Source organism: Malaclemys terrapin, chromosome 3 (assembly GCF_027887155.1).
Source record: "Malaclemys terrapin pileata isolate rMalTer1 chromosome 3, rMalTer1.hap1, whole genome shotgun sequence".
Lineage (NCBI taxonomy): Eukaryota > Metazoa > Chordata > Testudines > Emydidae > Malaclemys > Malaclemys terrapin.
In genome coordinates this window covers 168654464-168680228 of record NC_071507.1, presented here as the reverse complement: position 1 = coordinate 168680228, position 25765 = coordinate 168654464, and the positions used below count along the sequence as shown (strand labels likewise).

General features: G+C 40.7%; 1 protein-coding gene across 2 annotated transcripts in view; it reads left to right on the top strand.

The window, feature by feature from the left end:
* The window catches only part of DLGAP2 (DLG associated protein 2), a 654575-nt gene that overhangs the window by 609519 nt on the left and 19291 nt on the right, over positions 1-25765 (top strand). For both annotated transcript variants that reach the window (XM_054024256.1, XM_054024257.1), the window contains 3 exons: positions 843-1192; positions 10320-10405; positions 11665-12080. In XM_054024256.1, coding sequence (XP_053880231.1) covers positions 843-1192; positions 10320-10405; positions 11665-12080 — 852 coding nt within the window. The remainder of the gene's footprint in view (positions 1-842; positions 1193-10319; positions 10406-11664; positions 12081-25765) is intronic.

Below are 25765 nucleotides of genomic sequence, written 5' to 3'. Positions count from 1 at the left end.
TTGCTGGTTCTGTCTGTTTCAAAACAGCACCCTTCAACATACTCTCTCTGCATTTAAAATTTACTACAGGAATATGGACAAAATGTCACTGTAGAGTAAGGTATTTTAGTCTGTTTTGGTTTTAAAGGTAATTCTTAGTCTTTGCATTTTAGAAACATTTATATGTACAGAATTTCCTACTTGACTAATATTTGTAGCTTGTTTTAATCATATATATTTTAATCCTTATTCCCATTTAAGTAGTCATATTACTGTCAGATAGTAAATCCATATCCAACAGTAAACCTAAAATTAGTATTGAAAGATCAGAAGTGTAAAGTGCTGCTGCTCAGTGGAAGAGTCTGTCGAAGAATTTCTTGTTTCAATATATTGCTATCGCTTTCTTAATTCCCCACTGAATCAGTGAAGAGTCCAGAGTTCAAATGATTACATGAGGTGAAAAAATCATCCCTCATTCCTGCTATCAGTTTTATCCCATGGAGACCCAGCCCATGGGCAGTAACGTATACAAATCTGCACATCATTCTCAGTACTCAGACATGCGCAACAAATCCGTGCTAACTCCTTTCATCTTCACTGTAATCAAGGGTTCTCATTTTAGTATGAGGAACGTTTTCAATCCTTGCTTCCCTGATGAAATAAAATAAACCTGTTGCTATGGATACCCATCTTAGTATGAGAAAGAGTTTGTGCTGATAGCGAGCTTTGCAGATGAACACTATTTTGCAATTGTCTTTGGTTTTTAAGTAGTACAGTCTCTATTTTACATGTTTCTCCAATAAAGCACAATATTTCCATTAACAAATTAATCTTGATTTCTTTTTTGTTTATTCCTTCTGTAGCTGTAACTTATACAAGTTACAAAAAAACACCGCCACCGGTACCTCCACGTACCACTTCCAAGCCACTCATCTCAATTACAGCACAGAGCAGCACAGAATCCACCCAGGATGCATATCATGATAGCCGGACTCAGAGGATTTCCCCATGGCCTCAAGATGGTCGAGGGATGTACAACTCTACAGACAGTTTGGACAGTAACAAGGCCATGAATCTTGCCATGGAAACGGCCGCTGCACAGCGCCATGCTTCTGAGAGTCAAATCACTTCAGTACGAACCAGTGACAAGGCCATTTTAGTGACAAAAGCTGAGGAGTTTCTTAAGAGTCGACGGTCCTCTATAGGGATTCAGGTAGCCTATCATTAACATCTGTTCTGTGATGAATTGCTTGCCTTGGTTCTGTAAATAGCATAGAATGAGTCATTCAGCTTCACTGACTCTAATAATCTAACAAACAACTCCTGGCTGCTTAGCATTAATTGTAATTCGCATCATGCCAAAGTGGCTGTGCAGAAACCTGGAAGTGAAATGAATGAATGAATCTCTAGGGAGGTTACCTGTCATTAACACTTGATATGAAAATTATATTGAAGATCTACAGGTGAACAGCATGTTCATCTCTTTCACTCTGTGAATTCATAGTCTTTTTTTATAGAACTATGTCAGCTTTAAAATCCTGGACTGCATTTTTTCATTATCTTTCCTTTTTGACCATGGGGGATGGGTGCTCATGCTTCTTCTGTGTTTATTGTTTGGCTGGATGGTTTTTGTTTTGTTTTGTTTTGTTTAATTATTATTTAAAAATAACTTCTCCAACTCACCAAAAGCAAACAAGGACCGGGAGCTTTGTTTGGGATAAAAATATAAAAAATGTGTCAGTATAGATGGACAGGGAATTGTAAACTGGACAATAATTATGTAGAATTATAAGAAAGTCCTTTGAGTAAATTTGTGTGACACACAAAATATATTTTTTGGCTTACAAAATGTCTGTCGTTCTATGGAACATACTGTCACACTATTTCAGTTGAATGAAATATGATGATCTAGAATGCAAATTTTAAATCATATTTCTTCTGCTGACTAGCAGATACTGGTGCTGGTTGTCATTTAGTTATATCTCTAGAAAATGCTGATTATTAATAAATATACTGCAGGTGACCCTGCAAACAATTCAGAACCCTTTGAGGATGTAGAAGCAGGTTCTGAGCCTGCAAACACTTAGGCATATACTTAACTTTAAGACTACTCATCTGTTTAAATTCATTTCATACAGTCTCTTAGTACAGGTGATGACCAACATTTTTAGTAGGGCTCTGATGATTCTTTGTGTGCAGTATTTTTGGTAATGTGGGTTTATAATCCATCCATGCAGTGATTTACAGGGACACAGAGGAATACCTACAGCAACACAGCATTTGGTGCTTGGTTCCTAATTCTAGTTTTCAAGTTTGATCACTGTAAATGACAAAAGCTGTTTGTGAAAGGTCAGAGTCTAAAAAGGCTGAAGCATATATTTTCAGAAGTGCAGATAGCTCTTCTGCATCTTTTGGAGGATTTTGTATATAAGATTAAAATTACACAATTATCACAGGACACAATATATTTGTACTGGTTATTTCTGCAGTAAGTTCCAAATGTTACATCTGTGTGAAAAATATTCATTGGCAACATTTCTTAGCAGAAAATACATTTTGACATATTCCTGTTGCTTTGTTTGCAATGAATAATAAAGCAGAGTAGAATAATTTTATTTCAAAATACAGAAAAAATTTAGTTGATGCCTCAGAAATAAGACTAAACTACTTCAGTTCGGTTAGCCTTCTGCATCAAAGCACCTAAGATAAGGATGTTTTTTATTTACATATTACCTTGATAGACTGCATTACTAGCTTTCTCATTAGAATGCAATGCAGTGCTATTACATTGCATCTGAATATATTTGCATTAATAAATTTTGCATCTTCCAGGATGGATAATTAGCGCATTATTAATGTTGCTCTGATTTAACAAATTGGTTTGAAAATTATTTCTATTACAGTTCTAGACAATATGAGACAGTCTGAAACATAAGGCAAACTGCTACTATGAAAGTCTTGCAACCATACAGGTTGTGAAGATGATAGATTACTAACATTAACACCAATCTAGCAATGCTGCTGCATGTGGAATTGTACAGTTCCTGCATGTGGAACAGCTACAGAGCCCAGCCCTTTATAGGAAAAAGAAACATTTTCTGTCCTTAATCTTGCACCATTCAAGTCAGTGGGAGTCATTGACTTCAATAGCCCTCTATTCCCGAAGATGGGCAAACTATAAAATGTTAAACTTTGGTTAAAATTTAGACACTGTTCTATTATATGAATTGTAGTTAAGTCTTCAGTTTTGTCATTTCTGTAATGAGAGTCGTGAAATTACCAGAAAGTCATGAGAGTACAAGAAACTACTTTGATATAGAAACAAACCCAATGTATGTCAAGATCAAATCATGATTACGTTATTGGAGAAAGTTGTGATATGTAGTATAGAAAATGGACTCTTTCCTTCATTTGTCATGTACAGGGCACCCTTCAAAATGGGTAATTTGTATTTATTGTTTGCAGGACCCTCTCTACAGTAATTGTTACAAATCCAAAACCTATTTTGCTTTAGTCTGCATTAAAAATGTTAATGGTGACCGGATACTCAACACAAAATAGGAAAGGAATGGGCTAAAGATTATGTAGATAAATTGGATGTCGGCAGGGTCTAATGAAATTCATCCTAGGGTACTTAAGGAACTAGATGAAGCAATCTCGAAACTGTTGGCATTTATCTTTGGAAACTCTTGGAGCGTGGGTGAGGTCCCAGAGGACTGAGCAGAGGTGACATGGGGGGGTACCACATGGGGTCACATGCCCTTCCAGATTTGGTGCTTTGCTTGTACTGAGCATGCTCACATGGACTGCTGAAGCTGCTGCTCTTGCTGTGCGCCCACACTATCGGCGGGTACGGGTCGTCTCTGGGACTGGGGAAGGGCAAACAGTACCTGTCTTTAAAAACAGGGAACAAAGAGAACCTGGGGAATTATAGAACAGTCATTTTAACTTATATACCTGGAAAGATAATGGAACAAATTATTAAGCAACAAGTTTGTAAGCACCTGGAGGATAATAGGATTATAAGGAATAGTCAGCATGGACTTGTCAAGAACAAATCATGCCAAACCAACTAGTTTCCTTCTTTGACAGGGTTGCTGGCCTAGTGGATGGGGGGGAAGCAGTTGATGTGATATATCTTGATTTTGGTAATGCTCTTGACACTGTCCCGCATGACATTCACAGAGCAGTTATCAATGCTCTGCTGTCAATCTGGAAGGATGTATCTAGTGGGGTCCTGCAGGGGTCTGTCCTGGGTCTGGTACTATTCACCATCCTCATTAATGACTTGGATAATGGAGTGGATAGTATGCTTTTAAAATTTGCAGATTGCCCCAGGATGGGAAGGTTACAAGCATGTTGGAGGACAGCACATGTCAGGGATGGTCTATGGATACTTAGTCCTGCTTCATCCCAGGGAGATGGCCTAGATGATCTCTTGAGGTCACTTCCAGCCCTACATTTCTATGATGCTGTGCCAATCCACTGTATGACAGCTGTAGTATGAAGCTTCATGGGCTGCAGTGGTACAGTTAGTCTCAGCTGGACTCCATGAGTTTTCTACATTATGACATGATGCAACCGAATACATGCCTTGGATGAAAGGCAAAGTGGATTCCACTATTTTTGTATATATTGCATGGAAAACATTAGAGATTATTAGAAATTGCTTGTTTTATTTTTCTCCTTTCTCTCATAGTAGCATTCTGTGAGACAAGAACCTATCAGGTGCCACTTTCCCGAGTCACAGTCATGATACATACATTTAATTATAAGACCCTACTATGGTATCAACCTTTCTTGGGAAGCTCCAAAATTCAGATTTCTGCAACACTATCTTAAGAGCAAGAGTTGCATTCACGGCACCTCCCAAGTGTTGGTATTTGTACATATGCCCTTGTTATACTTTTTAAACAGGTATAGCAAACAGTCCTCTAAGTGCACCCTGTCACCATGGAGGTGAGCAAATTCAAAAAGTAATTGTAGATGGAGAATCATCATCCAGTGAAGGTGTTTCTATTGGCAGCACATAAAGATCTGTTCTTGGTCCAGTGCTGTTCAATATTGTTATCTATAATCTGGGAGGAAACATAAAATTGTTGCTATTAAAGTTTGTGGATGAGACAAAAAATGGTGGAGTGGCAAATAATGATAAGGCCAAGTCAGTTCTACAGAGCTATCTGGATTGCATGATAAACTTGAACAACATGCATTTGAATACAGCTAAATCCAAGGTCATACATCCAGGAACTAAGAATGTTGGTCATGCGCAGAAGCTAGGGAACTGTATTTTGGAAAGAAGTGACTCAGAAAAGGAGTTAGGGGTCGTGGTGAATAACCAGCTGAACATGAGCTGCCAGTTTGATGCTAAAGACTGGTCTAAACGTGATTTTTGTACTTAAAGAACTATTTCACTTCAAGTGTGATTATTTTTTTCTTTTCTTTTCTTTTTTTTTTTTTACTGAAACAGCGATACTGGCACACGCCCTAGTCATACAGTTATGCCTGTATAAAGCACCTTTACCAATATAACTGCATGCATATTACGGGGTTGTACTGCTTTAACTATACAAGTATACTTAAAGCAGTACAAATGTTGTGTTTAGACTAACCCTATGACAGCAAATACAAACCTTGGATTTTCTTGGGGATATTAACTCGAAGTAGGGAGGCATTACTACCTCTGTATATTCATTAGGAGACCATTACTGGAATACTAATGTCCACACTTTTAAAAATATGTAAACAAATTGGAAAGCATTCAGAAAAGATCTACACGAATTAGTGGAGGTCTGGAAAATCTGCCTTATAACAAAAGACTTATGAAGTTCAGTCAATTTAGTTTATCCAAGTAGAGCTTTAATGGTGACTTGATCATGGTCTGTAAGTTCCTACATGGAGAGCAGGTTTCTGATAGTAGAGGGCTCTTCAGTCTAGCAGACAAAGGCATAACAAGAGCCAGTGGTTGGAAACTCAATCCAGACACATTCAGACTCGAAATAAGATGCATATTTTTAATAGCGGATATGTGTATGCTGCAATCAAACACCTGCGGCTGGCCCGTGTCAGCCAAATTGGGCTCATGGGGTTTGGGCTAAGGGCTGTTTAATTGCAGCGTAGAAGGTTGGGCTTGGGCTGTGACCCCCTCCCCACAGGATCCCATACCCAAGCTCAAATGTTTGCATCGAGTCAGCTGACAGAGGCCAGCAATGGGTTCTTAACTGCAGTGTAGACATACCCAGTGCGGGTAATTAACCATTGAAACAACTTATCCTCTCTCACTTGACATCTTTAAGATATGACTGGATGTCTTTCTAAAGGATATGCTGTAGCCCAGCCAGAAGGTATGGGCTTGATGCAGGAATCACTTGGTGAATTGTATGCCCTATGCTGTCTTCTGGCCCTAAAAATCTCTGAATCATATTCACTCATTATACCACCTCCATACACACCTTGTCTGAGCAGGTAACCAGTGTTGGCCACACTAGCATTCCCACCTTCACCCTCACTCCCCCTCACCCTCGTCACACACACACACTCACTATGTACTTGAAGAGCACTGGCTGTCAAATGATGATACTAAATATGAGAGCAATGAGGGCAGAGCACGGAGAAGGATCTCTCTGTGTTCCTTATCCCCCACCAGCACATCCATTGTGAAGCAGCCATAATTTGACCCCAAAAGTTGTTCTATGCCGATATGAGCACATAAAACGATGGATTTAACCAATTAATGGACTTGCCTCATCCAATGGCTATTTCTTCCCTTGCTAAAAAGCTTAGCAGAAGTGATTGTAGTTGAAACAAAACGACATTTTTTTTAAAAAAGCTTATAATAATTCAATGTTGATAAATGCAAAGAAAACACAATTCCAACTATACATACGAAATGGCAGGGTCTCAGTTTGCTTTTACCACGCAAGAAAGAGATCTTGGAGTCATTTTGGATAGTTCTCTGAAAACATCTGCTCAATGTGCATCAGTCAAAAAGGCTAGCAATGTTAGAAACCATTAGGAAAGGGATAGAAAATAAGACAGAAATTATTACAATGCTATTATATAAATCTCTGGTATGCCCACACTTTGAATACTGCATGCAGTTCTTGTCGCCCCATCTCAAAAAAGATATATTAGAATTGGAAAAAGTAAAGAGAAGGGCAACAAAAATGCAAGGAGAGATTAAAAAGACTGGGACTGTTAAGCTTAGAAAAGAGATAACTAAAGGGGGATATGATAGAGGTCTATAAAATCATGAATGGTGTGAAGAAAGTAAATAAGGAAGTGTTATTTACCCCTTCACATAACACAAGAAACAGGGTCACCCAAACAAATTAATAGGTAGTAAGTTTAAAACAAACATAAGGAAGTACCTCTTCACACAGTGCACAGTCAATGTGTGGAACTCTTTGTCAGGGGATGTTATGAAGGCCAAAAGTATAACTGGATTAAAAAAAGACCTAGATAAGTTTGTGGAGGATAGGTACCTCAATAGCTATTAGCCAAGATCATCAGGGCACAGTCCCATGCGCTGGGTGTCCCTAATCCTCTGACTGCCAGAAGCTGGGACTGGATGATAGGGGATAGATTACTCGATAATTACCCTGTTCTTTTAATTCCCTCTGAAGCATCTGGCACTAGCCACTGTCAGAAGACAGGATATTGGGCTAGTTGGACCATTGGTCTGTATGTAAATTTATGTAAATTAAGCTAAGGCTGGCTGGAAGACAAGAATTCTGTTTTGCAAAATATTTCAAGGTTTCTACATTTGTTTTTTGTTCTGCATCGAGATGAAACTAAGACCTTTCAAAATATTTCACAAAAAAACAGGGAAACCCAGCTCAGGATAGCCATGAGCCTAGTAGCCCTCACCTGGGATGTGGGAGATTCATGGCCAAGTTCCTGCTTCAAATCAAATAGAGAGGGATTTGAACCTGGGTTTCTGCATCCCGGGGGAGTGCCCCAACCACTGGGCTATTAGCTATTCTGGAGTGGGTCTCTGTTTTTGACCAGAAATTTCATCCTGAGAAACCTTCCTCAAAGGTTTTGTCAAAACAGATACGTTTCCACAAAAAGTTTGTTTTGATTAATCAGCATTTTTTATTTTTTACAAAGAAACATTTAGTTGAAAAATTCTCGACCAACTCTAAATGAAGCCTGGCCAATCTGATCACATTGGAATTATCTCCCTTTCTTTCCCAGAAGGTGACCTTACGCTGCCTGTGTTTCGTAGGAATTGTTCATCCCTCCCCCACACCATTGTTAGATGAAATTGTTGTTTTCCCGCTTTTACTTGTTTCAGCCTTTGACTCCATTTTTCAGGATTGTTTTCTGTTTGTCAGGTGTTATAATATTTGCTCTCCAAATTACATCAAAAGTCCTTATTTGGCATCCTCCTCCTGCTGCAGGGCACAGCAAGCAAATGAAAGGTATTAAAATGTGAAAGCAATCATCAGAGCATTTAGTTAGTGTCAGCTTTGGCAAGCTGGATGGGAGGATAATTTGGCAGAGTTTCTGTTTAGAAGGAACGTGTGCCAGGCCATTTTGACACCTGGACTGTAATTTTACTGATAACTGTGTTTTCAATCATATAAAAGTTCACTTTAGATCAACTATATATATTCCTATAAATTCCTGTGTCAGTTACATATTGGGCAAATTATAGTCATCCAGAGCTCCTGCAGAAATACCCATAGGAGGGCACCTTGGAAGAGGAAGTCTTTCTCCATGGAGATGTTCCCAAATCATTCCATTAGTGGAAAGATTTAGCCCATATGGAACACACAGGGAAATCTGCTCTGATGTTTCTGAGGCACTGGGCAATCCACATGGAGGCTAAATATCTGGCTAAATTGCCATGAGTTTACCTTTATCTTCAGATGATTCTCCTAGTGAGATCTGTGCAACACCATTATCTTCAGTATATTTATGCAGGTATAACTGATTGGCTTCTGAATTGTAATTTAGTGAATAATTCTGTTGATGATGGACTAGAAGGAATAGGATCCAGTTTACTTTGCCTTAGCTGTGTTGGCTCAACACGGTTAACTAACAGGAGTAAAAGCTACTAGAACTATATGTTTGTTACTAAGTCACCAGATGTGACTCTGAATGCACAGAAAGAGACCTTGTGAATAAAAAGTTGCCAGTTTTATACAATCCCTTTTCAAAGTAACATTGTATGTTAAAAGAACAAGAGTACTTGTGGCACCTTAGAGACTAACAAATTTATTAGAGCATAAGCTTTCGTGGACTACTGCCCACTTCTTCGGATGCACATAGAGTGGAACATAAATTTGTTAGTCTCTAAGGTGCCACAAGTACTCCTGTTCTTTTTGTGGATACAGACTAACACGGCTACCACTCTGAAACCTATACTTATGGGTAACTACCGTTCATTTGGTTTAACAAACAAAATATCCTCCAAAAGAGAAAAATGTTCTATTTTAATTATTTTTTCTTTGACTTTCCTTTGATTCAACATAATTTAAGAATGCTATATCAACTAAGTCAGGAATTTTAAATAGTTATCCCCTCTGCAATACTCTTACAAAATGTATTCACAATAGTGTTTTCACCTTAATTGGCACTACACTTATATCAAAAATTACTGCAGGATTTTCTATAAACACACACACACACACAGCACTTGTGTGTGTGTGTGTTTATAGAAAATCCTGCAGTAATTTTTGATATAAGTGTAGTGCCAATTAAGGTGAAAACACTATTGTGAATACATTTTGTAAGAGTATTGCAGGGGGATAACTATTTAAAATTCCTGACTTAGTTGATATAGCATTCTTAAGATTATGTTGTTAAGAAAGGTGAGTTATGGTATTATACTGTATCTTCTTTATCACTTAAATATTTCTGCATTTGTTGGCACAGATGCCAATTGAATCAATTCATTGTAACATTTATTTTTATGACTTGCAATTTTTATGGGGCTATTTTCTTTTCTTTATTTTATTTTGGAAATCCTGAGATATAATGAGATTGTATTCTAATAATATATAATGGGGCTAACCTATGGGTTCCTAGTTCTAATAATAGAATAGTCGAGCCAATCTTACTTTCTGCCTGCATTAAACTGAGTAATTGTATCTGCATACATTTAAGAAAGGGAATTACAGAGCAGAGCAGAAGAAGTTATGCACAGTTTTGTAAAACACAGCACCAAAACAATGATACTAGACTGAATGCTTATTTAAATGATTTTATTGAGTTAGGTGTTTCTTTGAAGTAATTAAGGAAATATATAATTAATTGAAATAAAGGTAGGTAGATATGAGGTTGGATTGTCCGTGTTCACTTCTGCAGATGTATCTTTTGTGTTGAATTAGGTGGAAACGGCAACCGATTCAGATACCGAGAGCAGAGGCCTACGGGAATACCATTCCGTTGGAGTGCAAGTGGAAGATGAGAAACGGTAATTCATGCAAAATAAAAGTGTAATCTTTCAAAAGACAAAACACTGTTGTGAACAAACACGTAGATGGTGCTGTCTATAAATAATTCACAAGGCCAGGCTTATACGTGTATGTTGGCCAACTGCTAATATTGTAAGAGATGCTTTAGCTCTCCCTTCATATTTACTCAGAGTTTCCAGTTTTTTTTTCTTTGATTTGGAGGAAGTTAATGTTTGTATGGTGAACTTAGTGCTCCTAATTAATGAGAGGAATCACAGAACAGGTGCAAGCAGACTGAAGCGCCAGCCCTGCAAAGGGATCCCCATGGCTGAATCTATATGCTATGCAGTCCATTTGCAGGACAGGGCCTATCTCAACCCTGACCTACAGGGACTACTTCTAGGAGTCAATTTCCATGGTGAGTCAATCCTTGTCCAGTCTGCTAAGACTGCTGACAAATGTGCTAATTCTGGTGGTGGTAGGTTTTTTATTTAGACACTTGTCCACCTGGCACTGGACTGGGACCACTATCTCATTTCACAGAAGCCATCAAACAGCCTTTGGGGATGGTAATTACCTTTGCTTACAACTGACATGAGCTAAATTTGAACAACTGACCTGTATATTTCATGAACAATCTTTTGATCCTCTGTTACAACTATTGAACATAAATTTATTCTAGTATTTCAGTATCCAAGATAAAATTATCATGAGACACTCACCATTTCATGGTAGTTCTATACTGTGTTTAAGCACAAACAAACATAAAACCACACCAGCCTGCTACCACTTTTTACGTTTATTACAAAATTCTTGACAGCCTTAACTCAGAATGTCTTTGAGTAGGGGCCTTATTATCTGAAATAGTTGTATATATTTATTTGATAGTCTTCATTTCAACAGTATATGCAGCACTGCAGGTCTTTGGTGCTATTTCCAGTTCTGTTTATTAATGATGTGCAATATAATGTAATGTGAGAAAAGATCAATATTTGATTCCAAAGGTGGTTTAAATTATTTTCATTTATTTCTTTGTTCAGATCAATAATGACACCATATAGTCTATAAATAGTCTTTTTGCATTGTCATTCACTCTCTTACGTTAAGTAACTAAATCAGTTGTAGGGTGGACTTTGAAAAAGATTAATTGAAAAATATCCTGTATGCCAGCAAAAATATTTTTTATTATTAGATGCAGAAAGAAAATCAGATTTGTTTTGCCAGCACATTATTCCCTCTCTATATATCTATTTTTCTTTCTTTTTTCTCCTTGCCCAAGACATGGACGATTTAAACGTTCAAATAGTGTAACAGCAGCTGTACAGGCTGACCTGGAACTGGAGGGCTTTCCAGGACACATAACAATGGAGGACAAGGGACTTCAGTTTGGTTCATCATTCCAGAGGCATTCAGAGCCTAGCACTCCTACCCAGTATGGTGCAGTAAGAACTGTACGGACACAGGGACTGTTCAGTTACAGAGAAGATTACAGGACCCAGGTTGACACCTCAAATCTTCCACCACCAGAACCCTGGCTGGAGCCAGCCATTGAGACAGTAGAAACTGGTCGGATGTCCCCATGTCGACGGGATGGGTCTTGGTTTATGAAGTTGCTACATACTGAAACGAAGAGGATGGAAGGATGGTGTAAAGAGATGGAGAGAGAAGCAGAAGAAAATGATCTTTCTGAAGAAAGTAAGAACACCTCAGTATCTTTCGTTATATACATTTGACAGAGAATATGAAACTGGTTTATAGTTATTATTTTATATATTATATTAATCAATTTCTATACCACTTGGAAGTGTGTTAGACACTTTACAAGACAAACAGAGTGAAGGTTTCCACCCTGAGGCACTTACAATTAAAGCCCCCAATCCTGCAGTTGACTGTGCGGGCAAACTGCTGTATCTGAGTGGAGCCCCACTGAAATCAATGAGGGTCCATCTGCACAGTCAGTTGCAGGATCAGCCATGGTTTTTGACATCATGAGTGAGATTCTGTGCTCTGCTCCAAGAGAAGGAGGAGGAGCTAATACGGCAATAAGTCATCCTTGTGCCCGCCTGATTTCTAAATTGCTCCAGGGGTCATAGCAGGCTTTGGCATAATTTAGCCTTGAGGAGCTTCTATCTTGCGGCAACCTGTTCATGCCTATGTATGGCAGTTGCATTGCCCAGAATCTCTTCAGTGCTACATGCGTGAGCCCCACCCCTGATGCAACCTTTCTGGCAATCCTGTGCCAGGGCATGTGAGAGGATCCTTGAGAGACAGCCTCCAACTGTCTTCTTCAGTTCCACACCACAAACATTTTCTTCCAGCTGGATCGAGGCCTTTTAGAACCCTTTTACTCTACTCCAGCCCTTTTCCTGGCGTAAAGGGGCGTGAGTGATGGTGGGGGAAACAAACATTGGCGAGGAAATAGAGTAAGGAAAGACAATGGTTACAGTAACAGTATTCTGTAGTTATTTGGGCATGTGCCCTTTTAGATGGTTCGGTTACATTTTGTTGTTGCATTTTTTATAGAGAATCATTATTATTTGCTCGCTTCTTGTGGACACCATGAGAGAAGTGATGGAGTGAACTAAAAAGTGATGCAGGTCTCTTGGAGCAAGAGCCATGTTGGCATTAATGATGCTGATACATAAAACTGCTCCTACCACTCTGTTAGATGCCTCCCCACAACTCTCTCCATTGCCATATATCTTTTAGCCTTTGTCGACAGGCTTTTTGGCCAGTTTTCAGTTCGCATAACAATGTTCCTATCTCAGCCAATTTGAGTTGTTTTTTTCAGTTCAGACTTCCTCAGGCACAGGATCAATTCATTTAGACTTTCGCTGCCCACATATTTTCTCTTCAAGCCCTGCCTGACTCTGAATTTCTTGTTTGACTGCTTCCTCTCTTCCAGTCAGATTCATGTTTTACCCTCACATCTCTGGACAGTCGCACAGACCACTGTCCCATTCCTATTTCTTGCACTCCTCTTTTTCAGAGGAAAGACAGACTGTTCTGTTATTAATTCATTTAATTACCCTTAATTATTTTGCTCCACCATACTGTGCACAAGCCTTTGCTGAATAGCTGCATTATCATACTGCTGCAAGGCCAGTCTTTCCACCTCAACCCCATCCTTTTCTCTTTTGTCATTCCTTTCATTATGTCATATCTGAGATTGGATTGTAAGCAATTCGGACGAGGAAGTTTGCCTTCATACCGTGAACTGCTTAGTACAATCTTAGGTGCTATTAAATAATAATAATAATTTTATAATATTGTGCTTTTGTTAGAGTGGCTTTTAAGACTCCCTAGACTTCTTCCATAATAGTGGATTTTTAATACTCCCTCTCATGTACCTTATTCATCAGATTTCTCAGTTCCCCCAAATCGAATGCCCTTTTATTATTGCAATCTGTAAATCATTTGCTTTGACGAAGTCAAGTAGCTCAAAGACACAGATTCCAAGGTTCTCTGTTATTCTCAGTCACTGTTCAGTCCTCAACTGGTAGATACAGCTGGGTTTGGTTGGGGTCATTACTTTCCGGAACATAAAACAGTCTTCTAAATACCTTAGGAAGCTTTGACTATATCATGTTGGATTAATATTGATATCTGGATCCTTAACATCCCCTTTGCTTATAGCATCCTACAGTTTAGATTACCATAAAGTACAGTGCTGTGCCGGTGTAACCATACTTTTCAGATAGTTGTGTTGGACAGATGTCAATGAGGGCATCATTTGGCTTGCTACATTTTTATTGCTGTTTAGACCTAGTGAGACAATTTTAACAAAAAAATAAATGTGGAAGGAATGAGAATTGAAATGTCATGATTTTATTTTTTTCCATTTGCTGAACAACTCTATTACTGGTGGTGGGGCAAGAGAAGGAGAAAAACCCAGCCTCTTGTGGCTGAGATGGAGTCCCTGAGATAAAATAAACATGGACTCCCTGTGATGCTGTTTTTACAGGATTATGTTTCAGAGAGCTGCACTTTGGCGGAGATTCTGCTGTTGCTGACACTGAAGTCAATTGAGTTATTACAGGTTTACGTGGTGTAATTGAGAGTAGATTTTGGCTCCAACTAGTTGTAACATATGGCATTCATACTTCTGCTTTATATAGCCATATGTCTCAAATGTCCCTCATTTAATGGACATCCCTCCTTTTACTCCCAAATTTACATGCATTAATTACAAACAAATTTGTATTGATATGATTTACTTCAGGGAAAAAAAAAGAATCATGAAGCTCAAGTTATCAATGGAGTTATTTATATTAAAGGAATGAATCCCACAGCATTTTGAATATGCATGAATAATTTTATTCATTTTTGGGTCTTTTTCACACATTGCATCTCACGTTTAGGCCTTGGCAGACTGAGCAGTATTCTATCTACCATACCCAAGGTTTAGTGATAACCCAGCATGAAATGTATCTTGATGTATTTAAACATTTGGCAGTTCCATGAAGAAAATAATCAGAAGTGCCTGGGCCAGAGGCAGCCAAGTGTATTTTTCCATCTTCCACTTGAACATACTATACCCAAGAAACTTCACAGCAGAGTTTACCCATTCAAAATGTCACTGTTAATGCTGAATCTCTTATTTGAGTGTCAGATCTATTAATTGAACCACAAGTGTAGATATAGATGTATATCCCATAGGCGAACCTCGCATTTTACACTACCATTTATATTTCACAGATAAACTTGAAAAAGAGGGCTTAAAATAGAGTTATGTTTTAAAAAGCAATTTCACTTTGTGTGTTAGCACAATAGCCTTGGGATCTTAGAAAACTGTTTGATTGCCCTATTGATTTTTTTCTTTTACTGTAGCCTTTCTCCCATAATGTTGTTTTAAGATCTTCACTCATTGAGTCTTAGAGAAAGAAAGAATAATCACTGCACCAAAAATAACCTTTCATGTCTCGAAGTCCCTCACTTTATTTATTTTACTTATTTATTTGCTCAGTTAGTAAAGTTAGTAAATAGTGCATTTATTTCTGTAAACGTCATTTATTATTTATGTGGGTAGATATTGGTGTTTTTATATAGTTAGGAAATTCTGTCTGTTTACGGGGTAAGTCATTTGACCATGTCCACTGGAAAAGTGCCCCCACGCTATTTTGCAAAGATATGTGTTTCTAAACAATAGCAATTAGAGTCTCAGTTTTGCATTCGGGAAACCATGTTTGACTTAGCATTGTGGAAGGGATGGTAATGAGAAGATCACTATTCATGTTCCAAAGCTCCACAACACAAGAAGAGCTAGAAGCCATGTGTTGCTCAGAAGTGCTGCAGGGAATTGGTTTCTAATGGGAGCTGGGAGACTTACAAAGTAAGGCAGTGAGTAAGTAAGTTGTGCAGGGCACTGAGAGTTGTGGGAGCTAAGGACACCACACCACAACATAGAGAGCAGCAGGGGAGCCAGGAATACTGTGGTGCTCCTAAGTTTCACATTTGCCCTGTTTCTTCAGAAGCTGGAAATTAACGAGCAACTACTACGTATGCGCATTGTTACTCCTGAGGGAATTCTGCACCCAAAAAATTTAAATTATGCGCATAATATTTTAAAGTTCTGCAAAATTCTGCATATGTTATGTGTCAAAATAACACAATATGATCGTGCCAGTTTCAGTTATTTTGGTAATTTATTTCAAAATACCTGTCAACAAGTATGTCTGTAACAATACAGATGATAAAAAAGATTCAAGAATTTTTTTTGACAAATAGATTCCTTACTAGGCATACTAATACAGAACTTTGAATAATACTTCATTTAAACTACAATGCAAAAAAGAGTTTCCTGCACCCCTCAGAAGCAGTGCAAAGGCTTGGGAGAATAAGGGGTAACAGAGGAGCTGAGGGAGAGGGAAGTAATTTCTGGAAAGGAGCCTGGGACTGAACCAGGGAGGTTGTTGGGTATGGGAGAAGTATGGAACAGTTGTTGTTGTTTTGGAGAGGAGGGATTGTTAGGGAGTTGGGGACCCTCCCCCATGCAGACCTTAGCCTCTCCCAACCAGTCAGGCACATTCGCTTGTGTCCTCATGTGTCCCTGCACCCCTCCCCCATTCCCATGTGTCCCTGCATTCCCCTCCCCACTCCCATTCAGCCCCCACCCCAGGTTGTGACACCCCACTAGCCCTTCTGAACCCCAGTTGATGTGACCCCCCCAACAACCCCATGTACCCTGCTCTCTCTATCTCCCTCACCCCATATGTGCCTCCTGACCTGGCCCCAGGGGCAGGGTGCTGTGAGGAATGCAGCCTCCTCTTCCTTCCTTCTTCCGTAGCTCACTGCTATGGCCAGTGAGCTGGCTGCCCTCTGTTCTGGTGCTAAAGATGACCCTGGTGGGCAAAAGGTGTAACTGCAGTGTCTCTTTGTCATGCCCCTCTGCCATGTACATTGGCCAAACCGGACAGTCTCTACGCAAAAGAATTAATGGACACAAATCTGACATCAGGAATCAAAATACTCAAAAACCAGTGGGAGAACACTTTAACCTGTCTGGTCATTCAGTGACAGACCTGCGGGTGGCTATATTACAACAGAAAAACTTCAAAAACAGACTCCAAAGAGAGACTGCAGAGCTAGAATTGATATGCAAACTAGACACAATCAACTCCGGTTTGAATAAGGACTGGGAATGGCTGAGCCATTACAAACGTTGACTCTATCTCCCCTTGTAAGTACTCTCACACTTCTTATCACACTGTCTGTACTCGGCTAGCTTGATTATCACTTCAAAAGTTTTTTTTCTCTTAATTAATTGGCCTCTCAGAGTTGGTAAGACAACTCCCACCTGTTTATGCTCTCTGTATGTGTGTATATATATCTCCTCATTATATGTTCCATTCTATATGCATCCGAAGAAGTGGGCTGTAGTCCACGAAAGCTTATGCTCTAATAAATTTGTTAGTCTCTAAGGTGCCACAAGTACTCCTGTTCTTCTTTTTGCGGATACAGACTAACACGGCTGTTACTCTGAAATTTGTCAGAATGTATTTTCTGCAGAGAAAAAAAAAATCTGTGGGCGGACATGAATTCTGCACATGCACAGAGGCACAGAATACCTCCAGGAGTAACACATCAAGGAATGTTACAGTGGAAAACCAAACCAACTGCCAAAGCCACCCAAACATTCAAATATATGGAAATTAACATATGAGGGAAAGTAGATAAACACTCAGATGCATTTACAGTTCAGACAGTATCCTAAATAAATATGCCTAGTCCAAAACCATTTTCATTCTGCCTCAGTGTAGTCACCCAACCTAGTCTAGATACTGTACCCAATTCCCAAGTACTATGGTGAATTACACTCAGCGAATGCTTAAGACAGCCCAAAGGTCACTACACTCCGATTCCAGATGTTCAGGGCTTTGGGTGAAAATTACTTGTCAATGGCAATGCATTTCTCTGGCAAAATTCTCCATATCACAAAGTACCTCAACAATTGGCTCCCTTGTTGCTGGTGCCAGAGGCCAAAGAATGGGTATGGCAACTATAATACCCTTTGGCCCCGAGGCAGTGTCTCTAGGTTAGATGGGAGAGGCATATTAGCAGAGCACTATGGAGAAGATCTACATTGCCGCTACCTAAGCTGGATCTATTGAATTGCTAAATATACTGGGAGGAGTTCAGATTCTAGTGTTGTCAATCTGGCAGCTTTCAAGACCAACTAAAGGCTTCTCTGCATATCAGTTTGCACCAAGTTAGTTAAAATGGTTAATTAAACTAGTGAAAATCCCTGAGTGGACAGACTTATATCAGCTTAGCTTGGTACTGTAAAATTTCAGTAAAACCAACTTTAAATTAATTTAAGTGTCTACACACAAAGTTGTACTGGATTAACTGAACTGATTTAAAATCACACCTTTACATACATCAGGGCAACTTGTGTGTGTAGGCCTAAAATGCAAACTTTTAAAAAATATTCTCCTATTTGTGGAATAGTGTGAGAAAAGAAAACAGTCTTGGAAAGATTTGGAATGAAATTCACTGCTCAGACTCCCTTGATTCCTTTCGTAACCACTTCAGTCCATACGGCAGTAGATTTCTCCAGGTGGAGGGTATATATTTGGATTTCTTGTGGTAGGTCCTATTGCACTGCAACCCTGACTCTTACACAGCCAGAAAGCAGCATCTGCTCCTCTCTTGCAGACTATCCCTCTTTTACAGTGTTGCATCTCTCCTTGCTTCTCTGATTCTCCACCTTCTTGATATGTTCCTGACTCACCATCTCGACACACTCGCTTCACCCACCACCATCTGTTTTACTCCTATGACCCTTCTTCCACCTCATGCCTACCTTTTCCTCACTACTTTTCCCCCATCCTGCTTGCGTGCCTCTGTTCTGATTCTCCAGCTTTCCCTCTTGCCTTCCCTCACCTGTTCCTGCTACTATTCCTTCTACTTTCCAGGTCTTGGTGGAGCCCCTTTTCTGTGGTTACCTGTTACTGTTTCTCCCTTCCCATGCCGCTGCTCCTTCCCAGTTTCTCCAGAATCCACACAAAGACATATATACCAGTAGCACCCATAGATTTGCACCACTCTGGATTTTCAGGGACAAGAGGGTTATCTGCAGCAAAATACTGGGACTCTAGACACACCTGTAGTCACACCCTACACACAATTGCAATGATATTTGTACAAAGTATAAGGTATCATATGAAAGCTAGAAACCTGCTGATTATTAATACCATTATAAAATGCATATGTTAACCTTATATGTGAAGTTAGAAATTCCCTCTATATGATGTTACTAGAGCATGTTTAAGACAAGACAGCCTAATCTAGGTAAAGGTGATAAACAGGTCTGTGCTAGACAAAAGAATGTGGTTTGACCTCTATTTACATATTAGCAGTAAACAAAGCCATTGCTAAACTAGCAGGGGTTATCCTGGTCCTGAACTCGAGAGACAGAGCATTAAGATGGCTCCTGCACCTCAAACTGATACAGGTCTGTCGTATCTTACACTGGGGTTACGTTCCGCAGTCAGCGCGTAAAGCGAAAATCGCGTATAGTCAAAATGACCCTTGAAAATCCCTTAAATCACCCATAAAGTACAGTTTTGTGTATACAGCCCGGTACAGTACTATGTATTGTATACAGCAATGTACAGTACAGTATATAATAAAGACTACATATGCAAAATATAATTTTACAGTATTTTTAATAACATAACAGAGAGACGGAAGAATGAAAGAATAAAAAATGAAAACAGTACAGTACCGTAAACCTGAACAGTCACCAGTTATCCTGGATATTCTTGCTAATCTTGTACTGTACACACTCCAATGATTAGTCTTCCTCTTCCCCTGACAACACTATCATTGAGTCGTCAGGGCTTGATGTCGATCCAGGAGATGATGGGCCAGGCTCGGGTGATGGAGAGCGAGTCGTAGACAAAGTGGTTGGCTCTGGTTCAGCTCGAGAAGTTGATTCTGTAGGCTCTGCTGCTGCTGCTGGTTGTTTTTTCTTTAAAAACATGGTAATTGGCAACTGTCGCTGTCTCTTGAGCTCCTCAAACATTTCTTGGTACGGTCGCAAATCATCCGTAATACTACGTGTGATTTTGAGGCTTCATTCCATAGAAGGATCATATTCAGAAATTAAATCATTCAAGTGTTTCGCTGCTTGAATTAAATTCAGAAAATTTATGAAGATTCCAAGTTGCTGGCTCTTCCTGTTCGTCATCATCTTCGTCTTCTGTAGACGATTTTATTAGTTCCTCTAACTCTTTGTTAGTCAATGTTTCTCTATGGCCCTCAATTAATTCCTCAATTTCTTCCTCAAGGATGTCGATGAAGCCATCACTATCCACTTGCCTGGCCACCTGAACAATGAGTTTCACTTCTTTGTCAATGGTTAGGAAACCCTTAAAATCATTCACACAGTCTTCCCATAGGTTTCACCAACATGCATTGACTGTTTCAGGCTTGATTGCATCTATTGCCTGTTTAATATAAGTGATGCAATCTGCAATGTTGAAGGACTTCCAACACTCCATCACATTAACATTGGGATCAGCATCCATAGCGGTAAGGATCCGTGAGAATGTAAGTCTCGTGTACATAGCCTTGAAACAGCTAATGATGCCTTGGTCGAGAGGTTGGAGGATGGAGGTGGTACTGGGGGGGAGAAAGACGACTTCAACGTCATTATGCGCAAACCGGAGTGCTGCCAGGTGGCCAGGAGCATTGTTTATGATCAGCAACACTTTAAAGTCAAGTCCTTTCTCTTCAAGGTACTGCTTGACCTCCAGAATGAAACACTTGTGGAACCAATCCAGAAATAATGCTGCCATCACCCAAGCCTTTTTATTTGATTGCCAGAACACAGGCAGGAGATTTTTGTTTTTGCCTTTTAGGGCACGGGGATTTGCAGCCCTGTAGAGCAAGCCTGGCTTTATTAAATGCCCAGCCACATTGCCACAAAGCAACACAGTCACACGGTCTTTAGCTGCTTTGAAGCCAGGGGCTTGTCTTTCTGATTTCAAAGCGTAAGTGCAGGTGGGCATTTTTTTCCAGAAGAGTCCAGTCTCGTCAGCATTAAAAATTTGTTCTGGAAGATAGCTCCTTTTCTCTATGATTTTCTTTAATTGTTCGGGGTAGGCTTTTGCTGCCTCCTTGTTGGCAGATACAGCTTCACCAGTAGTCTGCACGTTTTTGAGGTTGAAACAGTTCCTAAAACTGTTAAGCCAACCTTGGCTGACTATGAATTCCTTCTTATCAGAAGGCTGTCCCTCTTCGGCAGGAGGTTTGAACAGCGCATAAATGCTAAGAGTTTTTTATCTCAACATGTTGCCATTGATAGGCACACGTTTACGGTTCATGTCTTCCAGCCATAAGTTTAATGCCTTTTCAGTCTTCACTAAAGTCTTATCACACACTTGGCTCGTCACCTTAGCAGTTACTGGAGCTCTTGATGCCACGGCTTGGCGAATTTCTCTCTCTCGAATCTTGATGGCACGGATGCTAGATTTGTTGCGGCTGTAATTACGCGCCACGTTGGCTATGGACATACCGTCTCTCAATAAGTCCAACACAGCCAATTTTTCCTCCAGCATTGGAACAGATCGCTGTTTCTTCAGTTGAACACCAGATGAAGTAGGTGGCTTGCGTTTAGGGGCCATGTTATACGAAAAATACGTACTGTATCTTTAAACAGTACAGGTACAGTAGAATCTCACTCAGCGCAGCAAGATGTGCACAGTATGAGAGGCACAGGGGGACTGAGTACTGTAGTGGGAACAGCAGATTCGCTCTTCCCATCTCACACTCACTCTGGGGCATACGCACTATTTAAACTGGGTTGTTGGGGGTTTTTGCCAACCCTCCAGGGTTATTGTAGGGGAGAACCTTATCACAGGCCTAAAGACATGCTGTTGCTGTCAAGTCCTCCCCAAAAAATATTTTAGTGGGAACAGCAGATTCGCATCTCACGCTGGTGGAATTGCCCGCTCTTCCTCCCCTCCCCCCCTGTCAGGACTGAGATCCCCACTTTGAACTTTAGGGTACAAATGTAGGGGCCTGCATAAAAACTTCTAAGCTTAATTACCAGCTTAGCTTTGGTTCGGCTGCCACCATTTTTAATGGATTCCCTCCCTGGGAAACCTTGAAAAACCTTTACCAAATCCCTGGTGAAAACAAATCCAACCCCTTGGATTTAAAACAAGGGGAAATTAACCATTCCCCTCCTTCCTCCCACCAACTCCTGGTGAATCAGTTCCAACCCCCCCCTGGGATCTACAACAGGGAGAAATTAACCATCCCCCCTCCTTCCTCCCACCAACTCCTGGTGAATCAAGATCCAAAACCCCTTTTGATCTAAAACAAGGAAAAATCAATCAGGTTCTTAAAAAGAAGGTTTTTAATTAAAGAAAAAGGTAAAAATCATCTCTGTAAAATCAGTATGGAAATTAACCTTACAGGGTAATCAAACTTAAAGAGCTCAGAGGACTCCCCCTCTAGTCTCAGGTTCAAAGTACAGCAAACAAAGATAAACACTCTAGTAAAAGGTACATTTACAAGTTGAGAAAAACAAAGGAAAACTAACACGCCTTGCCTGGCTATTTACTTACAAGTTTGAAATAGGAGAGGCTTGTTTAGAAAGATGTGGAGAACCTGGATTGATGTCTGGTCCCTCTCAGTCCCCGAGAACGAACACACTCCCAAACAAAGAACACAAACAAAAGCCTTCCCCCCCCAAGATTTGAAAGTATCTTGTCCCCTTATTGGTCCTTTAGGTCAGATGCCAGCCAGGTTACCTGAGCTTCTTAACCCTTTACAGGGAAAAGGATTTTGGAGTCTCTGGCCAGGAGGGATTTATAGTACTGTACACAGGACAGCTATTACCCTTCCCTTTATAGTTATGACACGCCCCCCAAATCACAGATAGTGTTGGATGTTTGGTTCCACACTGGCTGTGATTTTTTCCTGGAGTTTTAGGAGAAAACAGAGTTAATAAGACACATGTACCTTTAGACATACGACTGATTATATAAAAACTAACAATATGTTTCATTTCAAAAACAATTGTTAACCAGTTAACTCTGGGAAACTTTTCCGGGAGAGTGCATTAGCCACTTTGTTAGAAGCTTCCGAAATGTGTTGTATTTTAAAATTAAAATCTTGGAGAGCTAAACTCCACCGAAGAAGTTTTTTGTTATTTCCCTTGGCGGTATGAAGCCACTGTAGCACAGCATGGTTTGTTTGTAGTTGGAAACGCCGTCCCCAAACATATGGGCGTAGCTTTTTCAGCGCATACACAATGGCATAGCATTTCTTTTCGCTGATTGACCAATGGCTTTCCCTCTCAGACAGTTTTTTACTGAGAAATACGACAGGATGGAATTTTTGATCCGGTCCTTCCTGCATTAAAACTGCTTTCACGCCTCGCTCGGACGCATCTGTGGTTACTTGGAACGGTTTGTTAAAGTCTGGGGCCCTTAGCACAGGGTCAGACATGAGTGTTGCCTTAAGCTGGTTAAAGGCCTTTTGACACTCATTAGTCCACTGAACTGCATTTGGCTGTTTTTTTCTGGTTAGGTCTGTCAGCGGGGCGGCGATTTGGCTGTAGTGGGGTATAAATCGCCTATAATATCCAGCCAAGCCTAAGAAGGATTGGACCTGTTTCTTAGACTTTGGAACCGGCCACTTTTGGATAGCATCCACTTTGGCCTGTATGGGATTTATAGTTCCTTGACCCACCTTAGCCTTAACAGTTAGTCCTGCCTGCTGGATGCGCTTGAAAACTTTTTTCAGGTGCTCCATGTGCTCTGCCCATGAATCAGAAAAAATGGCCACATCATCGAGGTAGGCAACTGCAGATTCTCCCAATCCCGCTAGGAGACCATCTACAAGTCTTTGGAAGGTGGCGGGTGCATTTCGCAACCCGAAAGGAAGTACATTGAATTCATACACCCCTGCCTGGGTGACGAAGGCTGACCTTTCCTTAGCGGGTTCATCTAGTGGTACTTGCCAGTACCCCTTGGTTAAGTCTAAAGTAGAGATGAATTGGGCATGTCCCAATTTCTCCAATAGCTCATCTGTGCGTGGCATTGGATAGTTGTCAGGACGAGTTACAGCATTTAGCTTACGGTAGTTCACGCAAAAGCGTATTTCCCCATCTGGTTTGGGAACTAGAACCACTGGAGATGCCCATGCACTCTTAGAGGGGCGGATTATACCCATCTGTAGCATGTCCTGGATCTCCCTTTGTATAGCAGTTTTGGCATGAGGTGACTCCCGGTAGGGTGGGGTTCTAATAGGGTGAGCATTACCTGTGTCAATGGAGTGGTATGCCCGTTCGGTCCATCCTGGAGTGGCTGAGAAAATTGGTGCAAAGCTTGTGCACAGCTCCTTGATCTGCTGTCGCTGCAGACGTCCAAGGGTCATGGAGAGGTTCACCTCTTCCACGCCACCATTCTTTTTTTCTTTGTAGTAGACACCTTCAGGCCACTCCGCGTCATTTGTTTCCTGGGCTGTAAACTGGCAAACGTTTAATTCTCTGGAATAAAAGGGCTTAAGAGAATTAACATGGTATACCTTAGGCTTTATGTTGGAGGTGGGGGAGGCTATGAGATAGTTAACAGCTCCTAGGCGCTCCTGGACCGTGAATGGTCCTTCCCACGACGCTTCCATTTTATGGGCCTGGATTGCCTTTAAGACCATGACTTGGTCTCCTACTTTGAAGGACCGTTCTCTGGAATGTTTATCATACCAGGCCTTTTGCTCTTCCTGAGCATCCTTTAGGTTTTCTTTAGCAAGGGCCAAAGAATGTCGGAGGGTGTTTTGTAGGTTGCTTACAAAGTTTAGAATGTTTGTTCCTGGAGAAGGCGTAAACCCCTCCCATTGCTGCTTCACCAACTGTAATGGCCCCTTAACCTCACGGCCATACACAAGTTCAAATGGTGAAAACCCTAAACTGGGATGTGGTACAGCCCTGTAGGCAAAAAGCAACTGCTGCAACACTAGGTCCCAATCATTGGAGTGTTTATTTACAAATTTACGTATCATGGCCCCCAAAGTTCCATTAAACCTCTCCACCAGGCCATTGGTTTCATGGTGGTAAGGGGTGGCAACCAAGTGATTCACCCCATGAGCTTCCCACAGGTTTTTCATGGTTCCTGCCAGGAAGTTAGTTCCCGAATCTGTAAGGATATCGGAGGGCCAACCTACCTTGGCAAAAATGTCTGTTAATGCCTGGCACACACTTTTAGCCCTGGTGTTGCTTAAGGGTACTGCTTCCGGCCATCGGGTAGCAAAATCCATGAAAGTCAGTACGTACTGCTTTCCTTTGGGTGTCTTCTTTGGGAAAGGACCCAGAATATCCACAGCTACGCGCTGAAATGGGACCTCAATTATGGGTAGTGGCTGGAGAGGGGCTTTAACCTGGTCTTGGGGTTTTTCCACTTGTTGGCACACCTTACAAGACCGGACATAATTAGCAACGTCCTTGCCCATTCCCTCCCAGTGGAAGGACTTCCCCAACCGGTCTTTGGTTCTGTTCACCCCAGAATGGCCACTGGGATGATCATGGGCTAAGCTCAAGAGCTTTACCCGATACTTAGTGGGAACTACCAACTGCCTTTGAGGATGCCAGTTTTCCTGGTGCCCACCAGAAAGAGTTTTCTTGTATAAAAGTTCTTGTTTTACAACAAACCGGGATCGGTTAGAAGAGCTGAGAGGCGGTGGGGTGCTCCGCGCCGCCGCCCAAGCTTTCTGAAGGCTGTTATCTGCTTCCTGCTCGGCCTGGAACTGTTTCCTTGATGCTGGAGACATCAGTTCCTCCTTGGACTGTGGACTGGGGCTTGGTCCCTCTGGAAGCGATGCAGGTGCTGGGGCTGTTTTCATTGACTGTGAACCGCTGTCCGCTGGTG